Source organism: Antennarius striatus, chromosome 11 (genome assembly GCF_040054535.1).
Source record: "Antennarius striatus isolate MH-2024 chromosome 11, ASM4005453v1, whole genome shotgun sequence".
Classification (NCBI taxonomy): domain Eukaryota; kingdom Metazoa; phylum Chordata; class Actinopteri; order Lophiiformes; family Antennariidae; genus Antennarius; species Antennarius striatus.
In genome coordinates, this window is record NC_090786.1 from 21,976,815 (window position 1) to 21,992,647 (window position 15,833).

General features: G+C 43.4%; 1 protein-coding gene across 2 annotated transcripts in view; it reads left to right on the plus strand.

Annotated features, from left to right (window-relative positions):
• The window catches only part of LOC137604196 (adhesion G protein-coupled receptor A3), a 148,350-nt gene that overhangs the window by 110,976 nt on the left and 21,541 nt on the right, over positions 1-15,833 (plus strand). For both annotated transcript variants that reach the window (XM_068328169.1, XM_068328170.1), the window contains one exon: positions 9,405-9,532. In XM_068328169.1, coding sequence (XP_068184270.1) covers positions 9,405-9,532 — 128 coding nt within the window. The remainder of the gene's footprint in view (positions 1-9,404; positions 9,533-15,833) is intronic.

A 15,833-nucleotide genomic window follows, 5' to 3' on the forward strand; every position in this document is an offset into this window, starting at 1 on the left:
TGTTTCTAGGACCGAAGGGTTCAGGTGGACGTGTGAAGGGTGAGGAGGTCCCTCAGGTACTCAGTGGTGTTGCCGTGGACACACTGGTCATGATGTCGATGCAGTGTCTCAGTGAGGCTGTGTGTCGTTAGTGAGTTCTACCAGAAGTTGCTGTAGCCCTGTGGGAGTGTTCAGCTTTAGCAGAGGCTGTCATTCTGATGTTCCGTGTTCCGTTCTGATCTAATCAAATGATTTTATTGAGGAGTCCAGGTTCCCACTCATACCATTTTTGGGGTAAGCAGAGCGAAAGCGAAGTTGATTTGAGTCATTCCGCCTTCCCTGTCCGATATTAAACAGCAGTCCTCTCACTACGTTCACATTTGTTCGTATTGATCCCTTCTGGTAGCAGACGTGCAGACTTAGCAGTACTAGAGAGGGTTTGCTGACAGTGAATCATGAGGGCCTACTCTCTGCAAGGCACAAGGTCTCATTCATTTGATAGTCACACTCTAACTATCTCCAAAGAGCAGTGATTATAGTAGTTCTCTGAAGGAGTTTGAATAGACTAACATTAAAAGCAACGTGTCGAATTTTAAGCTTTAGAGAAGTGGAACAACTTCCCCTCGGTGTGTGAGGTGATATATCCAGAAGATGATCTGAGTCTCAAACGCTCGTGTAGGAGCTTCAATCTGTCAACCAAGTGACGCTCCTCAACAGCCCATAATGTTTGTTGATTTGATAAATGTGTGTTCCATTATGTGTGATTTGCTTACTCATTTCACATCGGGCCTTCTTTGCCTCACTTGTCAAACATTCACCTGATGAGTGTTTGACTGATTTCAAAGTAGTGACTAAACATCCACAAGGTAACACTAAGACCTTAATGGTGGATGGCCAGGGTCAGGGGTTACTCTGGGGTCACTCTGGGGTCACTCTGGGGTCACTCTGGGGTTACACTGGGGTTACTCAGGGGTGACTCTGGAGTTCCTCTGGGGTTACTCTGGGGTGACTGGGGTTACTCTAGGGTGACTGGGGTTACTCAGGGGTTACTCTGGGGTTATTCTGGGGTTACTCTGGGGTGACTGGGGTTACTCTAGGGTGACTGGGGTTACTCAGGGGTTACTCTGGGGTTATTCTGGGGTTACTCGGTCCTGCCGTTGTCCTGTCTCTCTCGGTGATGTGATCTTGATTTGCACATTGATTCTGTTCCAGTGTTCATGCGACCATTCAAGGATGATAAAGTAGAGTTCTGGATTGGAGCTCGAGCCCACAGGCTATGAACCAGAGGATTTTCATTTGTTTTTTCTCTCAGTCCGTCTCTCCCACAATGTTTGTACATTTGTGCATACAAGAACTCCAACAGGAAATGAAGCAGGGTTGGAGTCTATAGGATAATAGTGGTTTGCAGTTTAAACAGCTTCAATTCAAACTAAAATCTGTTCTATTTGCAAGGCTGTGGGAATTATTTGTATTTAGGTTCTACAGGTTGGATAGCTCATCACATCCAATCTCCAGGCTAAAACAAGATACTGAGCCTGTAATTCCTCTCAGATTAACCAACCCATTTTTTGCAGGATTGATAACCCTGCACCCACTGTGCCTGAGTGCTGAGATTATGGAACAAGTTTAATTGACTTCACTAATCTGATTTTGGCATGGGGAGGGAGGATTCTGGATTAAAGTTGTTACTACAACATGAACAAGGATCAGAGTACATTTAGCTGCTGAGGCTGGGGGACGATGGGGCCGTGTTTGGATGTAGAGTACCCGTCCTAAACTGCCCTGCGTGGCAATATCACTGATTTTCCCAAGAAATTGCAGCCAGTCACACTGTCCTGCCTCACAGTAACGTGGCTCAGATGAAACAGGACTACAGCTCCATTCTCACTATTCCTTTGTTCTGGCCATAATCATGTCTGAACAGTTCCATGGGACGCAGCCCAGCATTGGGAAGGGCAATGCTGGGGTGCGTTCAGACTGGCAGGCAAAATCCAATTTTTAGCCCATCCAGATTGAAATCGGATGACAATTTTGTAGTCTGAACAGTCACAAACTGGATTGGAACCACATTGGAGAGGTCGTTTCAAATCGTATTTGAACAGTCTGAACAGCTCCAGTCAGTCATACAGTCATCAGAACATACTGATCGGTTTTGACTGTTGGCATCGCTCTACGAGAGCCAATGCGCGCTAGGCAATATGGATGACGTCTTCACCCCGAGGTCGTCGCTACAGCAACCTGTCAGATTGGCCAATAATGTGGCCCAGTCTGAACAGAGCCAGATCCCATTTGGACACTTGCTAAAAGCAGTGTGGACAGTCAGCCCTAAAAATCAGATATGAAAGGGAATCTGATTGGTATCCATGTTATACATTATCAACAAAGGTTAATCTGCATTGTACCACGAGCCAGTCAAGTGATTCCAGTGCTGGCATAGCTTCAAATGTTTGTGTATGTGTAGGGAGGGAATTGCAGTCTGAATGAGCTGGAGCTGTCTTATTGATTATTTCGATGATCCTGCAAAAAGCAGAATGGTAGTTTATTCTGGCAGGCGGTGTGGCTGCGGAGGAGTCACGAGGCTTTGCAGCAACAGCTGGACAGGAAACGTGGTCTCCCCACATCAGAGGGGGGAAATGGGGGGTGGATTTAAAGGGATGAATGTAGTAGCAAAGGTAGCAAGGATTACCTCATGAGCCAATGTCTAAGTAAAGGATCTCTATCTATCTATCTATCTATCTATCTATCTATCTATCTATCTATCTATCTATCTATCTATCTATCTATCTATCTATCTATCTATCTATCTATCTATCTATCTATCTATCTATCTATCTATATTACTTGAGTTCTCAGGCTTTGCTATGGGAACAAACCAGCGTTCATCCCTCAGAGACCAGATATCATCTGAAATGGTCTCTCTCCTCCAGCAGTGACAGGAACCGTCCAGGGCAGGGTAGCATTGTTACTAACAACAAAAGCTGAGAACTCTGTGTACAGACTGGTGCTCCCCATGAGAGGGATCTCAGAATGGGTGGTGGCAATGGATGAAGGCTCCATTATGAGCTGAGCCTCGTCCATGAGATCCTGCCTCAGCTGTCTGACGACCTTCTGTCTTGAGCATGCCAGGAAGCAGTGTCAAAACACAACAGCAGTGATGTTTGGCAGCTTCAGAGGCCAGCTATCAACAGTATAGGCTAGTACAGGCTAAGCTTGACAGGTAGAGGCGCGGTCTCTAGCGTGAATAGTCATCCAAACTAAAGGCTCGTGAGCAGCTTCTGGCTAAACTTGTGTCAGGTAGTACGACAGACATGAGAAAGACATGGATCTATCTTGGAAACACACAGTTTAACATTAAACGTAGTGAATTGATTTAAAATGTTGGGGTTTCTCATGCGATAAGGAGGTGTAAATGCCTCCCACTGACAGATTGTCTGGACCGAGCAGGAGACCTAAGTAATCTCTTTGTTAAAATTGGATCATTTCTTCTAAGGTTCTGCTTTCATCCTCCTTCTCTACCCAACCTCTAGAAGCAGTTTGTCTCTAATCACCCCAGGAGTGTAGGCACGGCTTCCATGAGGCCAGGGAACCGTTTGTTCAGACCAGCCTGTAGTCCACGTCTTCCTTTTTGTTTGGGTCTATGCATTTGCTGAGAGGAGAATTCTCCCCTCATCCTTCATTGTGTTTCTCACCTTCTCTGCCCGTTGTAAGGTATTGTCTAACCTTCATTTGTCCAGGAGGGGGTTCTGCTGAGCAGGCAGGCTCATCTCCAGCTCTGCCCTTCTCTGCTGTTATTCACTGTGCTGCCCTAAAGAACAGCCATTGCTCCAACATGTTCAAAGAACAGATATTAGTCATTGGCTACTGCACCTCCTCATTTTCAAATTCAAAGTCAAAAAACTTTATCAGTCCCCAAGGGGCAATTGAAAACACATAAAGCAGGATAGATGTAAAACATACAGTATAAACCTAAACAGTGTAAACATAAACGATAACGGAAAACGGCAAAAATTGCCCCGATCCACAAATCAGGGGACAAGGACTTGGCTAGTAATTACAGACCTGTTGCCATTCTTCCTGTTGTTTCTGAAATATTAGAAAAGATTGTTGCTCCACAACTCACTGAACATCTTGAGTCTAGACAACCACTGCACCCACGGCAGTTTGGATTCAGACCGAAGCACTCCACAGAAACAGCTAACTGCTACTTACCTGACAGGTTCAAAGGACTACTGGTGAGGGGCGTGTTGTGGGGACCTCAAAAAGGCCTTGGACACTGTCCATCATGGAGTCTTATTGTCTAAGTTAAAACAGAAGCTCCACAGTGGTTTAAGTCATATCTGGGAGGGGGACAGCAGTGTGTCAGGGTCAGTCAGTCAGTCAGTCATCTTCAGATCGCCACCACTGTATCCGCTGCAGCGGGTCACGGGGAGCCGGAGCTTATCTTGGCGGCACAGGGCGTGAGGCGGGGGACACTCCGGGCATGAAGCCAGTGCACCGCGGAGCCACACACAAAGACATACAACCATGCACACACACATTCACTCCTACGGGCAATTAGGAACGGCCAATCAACCTGAAGCGCATGCTTTTTGGAGGTGGGAGGAAGCCGGAGAACCCGGAGAGAGCATGCGAACTTCGTGTGTCAGGGTCAATGGAGGGAAATCAACGCTGCTCCCTAACAACATGGGAGTGCCCCAAGGGTCGCTACTTGGACCGCTTTTGTTTACTATGTACGTAAAGGACCTTCTGAATACCTGTCCAGGCGTTAGCTGCCAGATGTGTGCTGATGACACTGTCGTCTATGCATCTGCTAAAACAGCCAGCATGGCAGCTGCGCAGCCGACACAGGAATTAGAGAACATCTCAGACTGGCTAGAGTCGTCACAACTAACTTTAAATGTACAAAAAACAGTCTCAATGTGCATCTCCATCCGCAGCAGGCCTGCTGCTCATACCTTTGAGGTTCGTATCAAAAATAAAACTCTTGCTGAGATGAGTGAAGTAAAATATTTCAGTATAATCTTGGATAAAAACCTAAAATTTGAAAACTGGTAAAGCATATATGAAAGAAGGATAAACCCATCCTAAATTGTTTCCGTCATATTAGAAGGGACCTATCAGCCAAAATTGCACTACTGTACATGCATGCCATGATTTTCTCACACCTATCACACAGTATTACAACATGGTCACCGTCCTCTCAAACTGCCTTAAAACCAATAACGTCATTATACAAGGAGGCTGTAAAAATCATGGATCAAAACCGATGAGATGGCACCTTTGTGGTGTCCTAAAAAAACACGACCTTCTCACGTTTGAAAACTTTGTATTCTTCTCTACTATCAAACTGGTTTTTAAGTTTTTACATGGTCATGTTTCACCCCTGTTCTCTGGACTGTTTCATAGACTCCTGAGCTCTGGTAGAGCAACCACACGAGCCTCAGTAAGGGGCAACTGTTTTGTCCCAGGTGTAACAACTCATTCAGACAGTCTGCCCTCTCAGTAAAGGGAGCAAACCTGTGGAACTCTCTGCCCACGGTTCTAAAAACCAGAGACAGTAGGTAATGTGTTCTACTGAGGGCTCAGATCTAATCAACTGTGCTCACTTGTATAGCCTCTGACTGGTTACTAAATGATGTTTACTTTAGTACTGGAGGTTATATAACGTACTGAAACGCTGCTCTAAATATTAACATAATGTGTTTTATCTTTAGTCCTTGATTGGGTGTTTCTTTTTAACTGCAGTGGTACTGTTTTTCTATTTGTTCTCTTGTTTCTTAGAAAAGCCTCCCATGTACAAGTGGTGAAAATTAGCACTCGTGCTAACACTGTAAATGGACACATCTATAAGTCGTGCAAATGTGCAATGAGCAATGTGAGTGTTATGTCCATGTCAAAGAAATAAACAGAAACATAAATAATAACTTAAATAATATGAATATAAATACAATGTTTATGTTGAATCTTAATTCAAAACCTAGTTAGTTCAGAATCAAGTGAGTTATTGCAAATCCTAGTTAGTTTATAACCTAATATGCTCTAAACCTAATGGGTTAGTTAGTTAATCAGTTAGTTCAGAAAAGAGTTAGTTCAAAGCCTAGTTAATTTAAAAGCCTGGTTAGACAGTTCAAAGACTAGTTTGTTTAAAACATAGTTCAAAACCTACAGTAGTTAGTTAGTAGGTTCAGAAACTAGTTAGTTTAAAACCTAATTAGTTTGTTTGTTTAAAGCGTAGTTAATTTAAAACCGAGTTAGTTCAAAACTAGTTTTTAAACCTCTGTGTCCTGCAGGCGGGGCAATGGAGACGGCGTTGTGACGGGAGCCACTCAGAGGAGGAGTGTAGATCATGTGAGCAGTCTTGAAGGATATTATTGGCTAGCCGAAGTGTTTGTTTCTGGTGTGTGGAGGACAGGGATCTGGTTGGAATTCCAATGACCGTAGAACAGACTCTTGTGGTCTTCTCCATGTGGTTTCTGTTCTGAAGGCTGACGGAGTGGAACCAGCGAGTGATGGATGTTTCATCGTGTCCAGTCAGCTGTGTTCTCAGGGTTGTGGTGCTGAAAATCATAACTTTACTTTTCATGTTTAATTTTCATGTTTAATAAAAACATAACATTTGTGGGAGTTGCAAAATGTCTAATGTCGAGTCTGAGAAAATTGTTCTCAAAATGTTCGTACGACCCCACTGGTACTTTCTTCTCTTTGTGCTGCAGTCGTGACCATTATAGCGAGTGACTGTCCCAGGTTCTGGTGTTGGTAAAATGTTACATCACAGTCGCATCTTGAGCAGCCGTATCTTCTGTGGGTGTCGCATCTTTTAATAGCTTCTCTTGTCATTCTGCCATTGGAAATACTTCAACTAAGTGGAATTAACATGAACTGAGAGGCTGAGTGTCTTCTCCAGCAGTAAATACATGCTTCAGTAGGCATGTTGTTCATCTGTCATTTATGTTTGACAGTGTATAGATTCTAGTCACACTGTATACTGGCCCAAAACACAAATCCATGCCTCCCCGTCTCTTCTTTAACAGAGAACTGCCTCTGAATTTAATCTACAACTAAAACTTGTGACACTAATTAATAATACATCTTATAAACTGGTTACAGCAGGTTGGCTTGTCATGGTTGGAACTAACCGCAGATCAGAAGATGTCTTCTGTGTTCCCCTTATTGAAGCTGACGTTCTGTCAGGTTGTTACGGCCTGCTCTTCTTCTGTGACGTGGAATTAACTCTTTAACGATGTAAAATATCAGCTACTAATTAAGAAGCTTCACTACAGCAGGACGTCTGGCTGACGCCTCAGGCCAATGCCTCCGTTTTTTAGCAACATCAATTCATTGAGCTTTAATTAACAGCTTTTATTGAGTTTTCATGACATAGCTCCGAGGACAAATGCACACTTAAAAACTCCGTGTAAATATGTAACTAAATTATCTGAAGCTGTTTATGACATTTTAAAATATGTGTGTCACACTTGTGTTTGCTTTTTCTTCCTCAATCTTGCGTCCTTAAACCGCTCTACATGCTGATGCTCAGGGGTGGAGATATCTTCTCCTTAACTCTTACCCCCTCCCTTCCCAGTGGAGATTCAACCAGAGAGGAAGGGAAGCGTTGGGGTATTCATCACATGGGCATGGACACGTTACCAAATCAGAACTAACGCTGCGTCCAAACGTCTAACGATGAGAACAGATTGCTCCTCTAACTGCTCAGACCGAGGCCGTCTCCAGGATCGCTTACAGAGCTCCTGGAACCCGTCACCACAATGAGAATGAGGACCGACTCCCAGTGGCTGCGGTGTTGTGTGTGTGATGATACGTGTCACTGCACATGATCGGGCGTCCTGGTGTACACAGTGTCCCAGGAGGTCGTCCGGTCGCCACCGGAGGTCGACATTCAGGCACCACATTGTGGTTTGTGTCAGAAATGTCATGTTATCAATAAATCAATTTATGATCCTTTTCAGATGAAAAATAAGATTTGTTTAAAACATTTAAAATTCCTCAGAATTCTGTGATGATTTGACCATTAATGCTGAGTGCTTTTAGCAGTAAGTCAGTCCACAGACCCAACACGGGCCTGTTTGCTCCTGTCGTCACTCATTTCCTTTTGTCAGTTCTTATTTTATTGAGGTTTTTGTTTGCCTGCTTGCTGTTAGTGTTTGTGTTGCTCAAACAGTCCTGATACGTTTAAAGGTGAAGGTAAAGGACTTCATCAGATCTCTGCAGGTGTGCTGTGGTATCTGCTAGCAGTGGATCCTTTGAGTCCTTGTAGGGTGGGGGCATCTATGGGACGTGTTTGTACAGGACATGACACATGAGGTCAGGTCAGCCCCTCAACACTGTTGTTGTTGTCCTCCTGAAACTACTCCTGAAGAAGGTTTGCTTTGTGTGGAGGTGCGTTATCCTCCTGAACAAGGCCACACACATTTCCATGTACGAGTATTCCTGGTTTACCACAGCCTGGGGGGGGGGGTGTCAGAGTAACGTCTACATGGATGACAGGACCCAGAGTTTCCCTTGTAAATGTATCACACTTCCTCCAATGGCCTGCCTTCTTCCCACAGTGCATCTTGGTGCACGTCAACTTTGCGGTCAAAATATGCACATTACTTCTTAGTATACCCCCCCCCCCCAACAGCTGTGGTGAAGAAATCAATATACACCTAAACATATAATACACACACACACACACACACATACACACACACACACACACACACATATATATATATATATATATATATATATATATATATATATATATAGGATATGTGTGTGTTTGTGTGGGTATACAGATATACCTCACCCTGAGCTGGACCGGCCGGCCTCATCCAGATGAATTCCACACACTGATGTCACTGCTGGAGCCAACAGGGTTGTGTTCATACTTTACAACCACTTGCTCAGTATTGTAATGCAGTGAATCTCAGGCTGACAGGTACAATGTTAAATTAAAGTTGTGGAACAGCTGAAGCCAAAGCTGTCAGAGTGTGTGTTGTAGGAACTGAAGAAGTTGGTCTGCTAGAATAAATTAAGCCCTTTTCAGCATCACAATCTGTCTCTTAGAGACACAGAAAGCTTCACTTTGTTTTTCTTTGCTTTTCTTCTTCCTCGCCTGCAATCCGTTCTTCTGTCGCGTTTTATCTTGGCAGACTGGAGGAAGCTTACGCTATTGTTGAACTGGGTCGCTCTCACTAACAGCGGAAGCTAAACGGCTGAAATGTAAAATGTAAATGTGGGAGACGAGCGTTCCGGCGACGGGTCGGACCCTTTATGCTGATTTAAAGCGCTTTCTGACTGGTTTGTGTCTCTGCTCCTGTGCGTCTGGGGAGCTGATCATCTCCATCTCTGGTAGATGTTTGGAGACTCGTGAGTGATGCTGACTGATTAACCCTTTCCTTTCTCTCCTGCTGATGCCCTAGGATCTGAAGAAGGTGCTGTCTTTCCCCCCGTACCCTGGACAGTTTCTGCACCCGGTCGTGTATGCCTGCACAGCGGTCATGTTGCTCTGCCTCTTCGCCTCCATCATCACGTACATAGTGCACCACAGGTAGGACGAAAGCCCACCTGTCCCTGCTGGTCCTACTGAGTTACAAATATCTGTTAGTATGTTGTGATAAAATGCTTTAGAAATGAGGTTTCAGTTTTATCTGAGACACTTCAGAAAGCACATGACTCACAGCAGCCAATAGGAGAAGAGAGTGTCTGCTGTGTTGCTGCAGCAGGTTCCTCCACCCTCTGTTGTTCCCGTAGGGCTTCAGCCTCACCATGTCAGTGAACTTAATGTCACAGGAATGAAAAGCTGTCAATTCACTTCAACGGAAATTAAATATTTCTCTCTTTTTTTGTTGAAATTGTTGTTTTTTGGACTAACACGAACATTTTAGTTGTGTGGATTCTTTAAAACCGTCTTTTAACTGCGACTAAAGGCAGAGGATGTCAGAAACAGTTGCAGCCTTTGCGGTTTGCATCCATCTGTCACCTGCAACAGACGGGGGGGGGGGGGGTCCGACCGCATCAGACGGTGATGACAGCATCTGGGGCTCCAAACAGCAGCATCACTTATTGTTGTGGAGGACTGCAGTGTGACTGGAGACACACACACACACACACACACACACACACACACACACACACACACACACACACACGCACACACACACACACACGACAGCTGCAGTGCAGACACACACAGGAGACGGTCTGAGCACCAGTGGATGTTCTGCTCCGGTATTGGTCGTAACCTGGTCTCACCTGTCATGTGATTCCAGACACGTTAACATTCCACCTGCTGTCACAGGATGTCAGGTGAGGCTGTGTGAAGAGAGGAGCTTCTACTGGATGGGTTTGACTGGGAAACAAAAAGCAAACCACAGGCTCCACCCAGGAGACCAGTGTTTGTCTCCCGTGTGGAACCAAAAGGAAACTTTGACCTAGTTTTATTGTGTTTTTACTAACTTTGTTTTAAAGTTGAGACACCAAACCATCATTTCCTAACGTGTGTACTGGAGCCGAGCAGCTTCAGTTCAGTTCACGTTGTTACCGTCGCACTGAGGGTATAGTTTATATGCAGATGTAGAAGACACCAGAGAAGCAGAACATGCGTCCCGTGACGTGACACACGGATGTATTTCTGCTGACTCGGTTCAGAGGTGCTGCTGACCTCACCTCCTTCTTAGACATGACTGAAGGATCGTTTGGTCCTGAACCAGTGATGGGGGCTGAATAGGAACGCTGGCTTCCTCGCACCAAATACAACTCTGTTAATAAGAGTTCAACAGTGTGGAATGCACACACTGTCTGTTACATGATGTTTGTGTGTTAGAACAATCAAACTAACATTATTCTACTGATTTCAAGGAATTTTAATAAAATCTTCAGCCATTATTAGTGGCAGTGGAGTGGGTCAAAAACCAGAATGTGATCCTGGTCAGGGGGCTCGAGGGTCAGGGGGTCACGCACTTTTATTCCTTCATGCTTGAGAATGCTGTGTAACAATTTTAGGTCATTAAATGAATCATTTAAGTCAATTTTCAAACCTACCAAGATCTATCTACAGTCAGTCTGTTTAAGTACATTACTCACTGCAGCCTTTGACTATAATACATTTTAGAGCACAAACTCCTGGCTATACAGGCCACACATTAGGGTTTGAATCTTCATGGACCTTTGATGACAATAACTTTGGATCCATCAGTTTGCCGGAGCTGGACTATAGATTTATAGGATAAAATGAAACTGCATCTACAAAAATGTATTCATATATATATATATATATATATATATATATATATATATATATATATATATATATATATATATATATATATATATATATATATATATATATTCACAAATCTCAATAATTTCTATCTACAATAAAGTGCAGGTAAAATAACAAAATACATTAAAAAAAACTGTGAATCTTGTGAGCAAACAATGTCTCCACCGGTGGAGGTCGAAGGAGCATCAGCCCCAAAGATGAGGCAGACTTTTTAGACTCTTTTCTATGCATGACGTGAGCGACATCTGTTTGTTCCTCTCAGATTCTTCATCTTCATGTTTCACTGCATGACTTTATTTTCCTGGACTCGGGGTTTGATCCACATGTCTTCTTCTCTATGTTCTAGAGCAGGGTTTCTGTCTGGTCGACAACCGCGGTGTTAAAGCAGCTGGACAGACTCTTGTGGGTGTATATTGAGTTGTTTTGAGGCAGGACTATTTTAAACTATTAAACAGAATATAACCTGTTACATTCAAAGTCCTTCCAATGGATAACATCACCTCCTACAACATTCAACAAATCAGGAGAAACACACACCAGGTGTACGTCAGCAAACACACTCGATGGTTTGTCCCAATCCTCAGGACTCATGTTCCACTCCAGAAGAGTTCAGATGAAATAATGCCGCAGTTTTTGATGCAGGTGTACCAACATCTCCCAGAACAGGACAGCACGACTGGCTCAAGCCAAGAAAAGTCTTGAAAGTGTTTGTGAAACTCTGACAGACAAATGTCAGTCTGTTCTGTGTGGAGTAGAGAATAGAGTAGGACTTTATTCTTCCCTTCAGGAGGGTCCATCAGGGAAATTAGTTAGGTAGTTAGGTAGGTGTAACGTCTCTATCAACTATCACACAGGCCTTTCCTGCATCTCCAGCTCTGACTCCAGGTTCTGGAGGTTTGACCAATCCTGAGGAGCAGCTTTGAGGAGATGTTTCATCTTTCGTTGTAATGCATTAACCATTTCTTAGTTTAATCAGCTGCCTCAGCAGATGTCTCTTTTACCGTCTATCCATCTTGGAAGGGCTTCTTGTTCTTTATGTTGAAATAATTCACCGACTGCACCGGTGGCAGTTTTTGCTTTTGAAAAAATACCTGCTGTCTCCACAACTGGCTTTTTAGTTCCTTCTCCGTTCTCTTCCTCACCTCAGTTTTCGGTTGACAGTCGGTGTCGTAGTTTATTATGAACAGTCAGAACAGTCATGTGACTCGATGGATGGGAGGGTGACTTCTATTTTCTTAATGTTGTGCGATCAACTTTAACTACTGTTGCAACTGGTCTGTAGATCAGTCGATTGTGAGCATCCCTGATCTAAAGGAATGACTCCAAAGAGACGTATTGGTCTGTAAAAGTGAATCCAACCTTACTCTAGCAGTGGATTTTGCCCCTCATGTGGGCCAACTTGGGTTCTGTTAGACCAGGTCTTTCCCTGAACAGTACCCCAACGTCACATTTTATTTTGATGTGACTCTAAACAAATAAAAATAAATGAAAATGAGTCAAAACTGAATTGAATTCCTTTTTTGTAAACTGTCATTAGTGGTGTTGTGGAGATTTATTGACATCATTGATGATGTAAGGCAGAGGTGTCGAATTCATCTTCACTGAGGGCCACATCATCACAACGGCTGTCCTCAAAGGGCCAGATGTAACTCATAAATGTAACTAATGTAATGTAACTAAATGTAACTACTCCTTAATGTTACATAACTGTGAATTTATTACTTATTCAAGTTCCAAACATTACAGTTAGACATTCATTCATTCATTCATTTTCCAACCCGCTTAATCCGCTAACGCAGGTCGCGGGGTAGCCAGTGCCTATCCTGGCAGTCTCAGGGCGTGAGGCGGGGGACACTCCGGGCACGACGCCAGTGCACCGCGGAGCCACACAGAAACAAACACACTCACTCCTATGGTCAATTTGGGACCGGCCAATCAACCTGAAGCGCATGCCTTTGGAGGTGGGAGGAAGCCGGAGAACCCGGAGAGAACCCACGCAGACACGGGGAGAGCATGCGAACTCCGCACAGAGCTGGACTCGAACCCGGGTCCGCCGTGTTGTGAGGCAGCAGCGCTAACCACTGCGCCAACGTGCCGCCCTACAGTTAGACAGAAAAAGTTTATTTGTTTATTTGTTCTCTGTTCACATTTTAATTAGTGAGGTTATTAAACCCACAGAACTCCATCAATCAAGGATCAAACTATCAATCAATAAAGAAAAATAACATCAGACACAAGTTAGGACATTAACTTTGTTCACAACGTTTAGTCAGAGTTAAAATGGGCTGAACTGCTGCATTGTGGGAAATGTAGTTTTGCTCAAAGCACACTTTTGACCTGTTTATTTTTAGACACTCTGACTTTTTATTCTCTCTGGGCCACATTCAATGATGTGGAGGGCCACATTTGGCCCCCGGGCCTTGGGTTTGACACGTGACGTAAAGGATGTGTTACAACAACAACGATGATGATGCTAATAATAATAATAATAATAATAATAATAATGATGATAATAATAATAATAATAATGATAATAATAATAATGATGATAATAATAATAATAATAATGATAATCATAATAATAATGATAATAATAATAATAATAATAATAATAATAATAATAATAATAATAATAATAATAATAATAATAATAAACACATATTTGGTTATTTATTCCAATCAAACCCAGTGCTTCATGTGTGCTGCCTTAGTGTGTTTATAGTTTTTAGATCTATCATTACATTCTGCTGTTTTCAGTCTGGATTTTCCTCTTTGTGATACCCGGGGATATTTCTGACTCTGAGGTACTTTTAACTCTATTCTCGTCTCCGCCTGATGCTGAAGTAATCCCAGAGGCTTTCCTTTGTCTAAACAGACATGTTTGCTCGTTCTGGATTGGTGGATCCATCAGCTGGTTCTGGTGTTTCCTGCTCTCCATCATTATCAGCATGACCTTCCATTTCTCCATGTACTGCCTTGACACCTGAGTTTGATGGGACCCGTCGCCTTGTTTAGAGCGTCTACCAGCAGTGAATAGGTTAATATTATCCACCGTATTAATAAGTCATGTTATACTGAGCGTAGCTTTATTACTTCTTATAATAGGCTCAGCATCAGAGAGCGCATGGAGAAGACAGTTTTATTATAGGCACCCCCCCCCACACACACACACACCTCCCCAGACACACACATGCATGTAGATGGGGAGGTGGAAGGTTGGGAGGTTAATGTAATTGACCCCCCCCCCCCCCCCCAGGGACAGCCTGATTTATGACCTGTTTGCTGGATGGACTTCATCAGCAGCAGCTTGACGCCCCCCCTCCCCTGAGGAGGGGCAGCCAGAGACACGCCTCATAGCTCACCGCTGAGCCGCTGCTTCATCTACAGTTGGCTCGCGTGCAGACGGGGCGCAGCTCCTCCATTTTGGGGGGAGCATTATGTAATCTGATGTGGTGACAGTGGCTGTTAAAATAATCCATGCTCTAATAATCCACACTGTACGCCAGGTGTTTCCCTATTGCTTGACCTACCCAGCTACTTTTCCCACAGCTGAATGAAAGGATGACTGGGGTGAAGTGTACCCCCCCGGCTGATGCCATGCCATCATGTACATCTGGCTTCACATTGAAATGTAGCCAATCGGAAGGAATCTCCTTTCATCTCATCGTCATCCCAGCAGAATCATCTTTGTGCACAGAGACCACCGCTTTGTACGTGAAAGTGGGTTAAAAAGTGGTGTGTGTGTGTGTGTGTGTGTGTGTGTGTGTGTGTGTGTGTGTGTGTGTGTGTGTGTGTGTGTGTGTGTGTGTGTGTGTGTGTGTGTGTGTGAACACGTTCTTTAGTCCTTTGCCTGAGGCCCATCATTCTAAATATGGACAGCATGGTACCGTCCCGTCAGCTAAGGATGTAAATTATTTGTAATCTGCTCCACGCTGTTGAGTTTTCATCATGTTGACCTTCTGACATGGTGCAAATATCAAAATTATTACTTTATTTTTTGGAGCATTTTCTTGCGGTGCTTAAATATTTTAATGATCTGGGGGGATAGTCTCTGTTTTCTTGGCCAAATGTACAGCAGTGTCAGCCCTCTGTGGCGTGAGGCTTCCACTGAGTAACTAAGAAGGTGAAACCTCTGATGCAGTGGAATCCTGACAACAATAGGAAGATGCAAAAGTTGGAGAAAAACCAAGAGACTAAGAGTGTTTTCTGGAATGAAGGTCAATCAGAAGGTAGTGAAGGAAAAGAGACAGATAATACTACAGGTAATACTACAGATAATACTACAAATATTACTACAGATATTAAAACAGGTGTTACTACAGATATTACTACAGGTATCACTACAGATATTACTACAGGTATTACTACAGTTAATACTACAGATAATACTACAGGTAATACTACAGATAATACTACAGATATTACTACAGATAATACTACAGATAATACTACAGATATTACTACAGATAATACTACAGATAATACTACAGATATTACTACAGATAATACTACAGATATTAATACAGATAATACAACAGATAATACTACAGATATTACTACAGATATT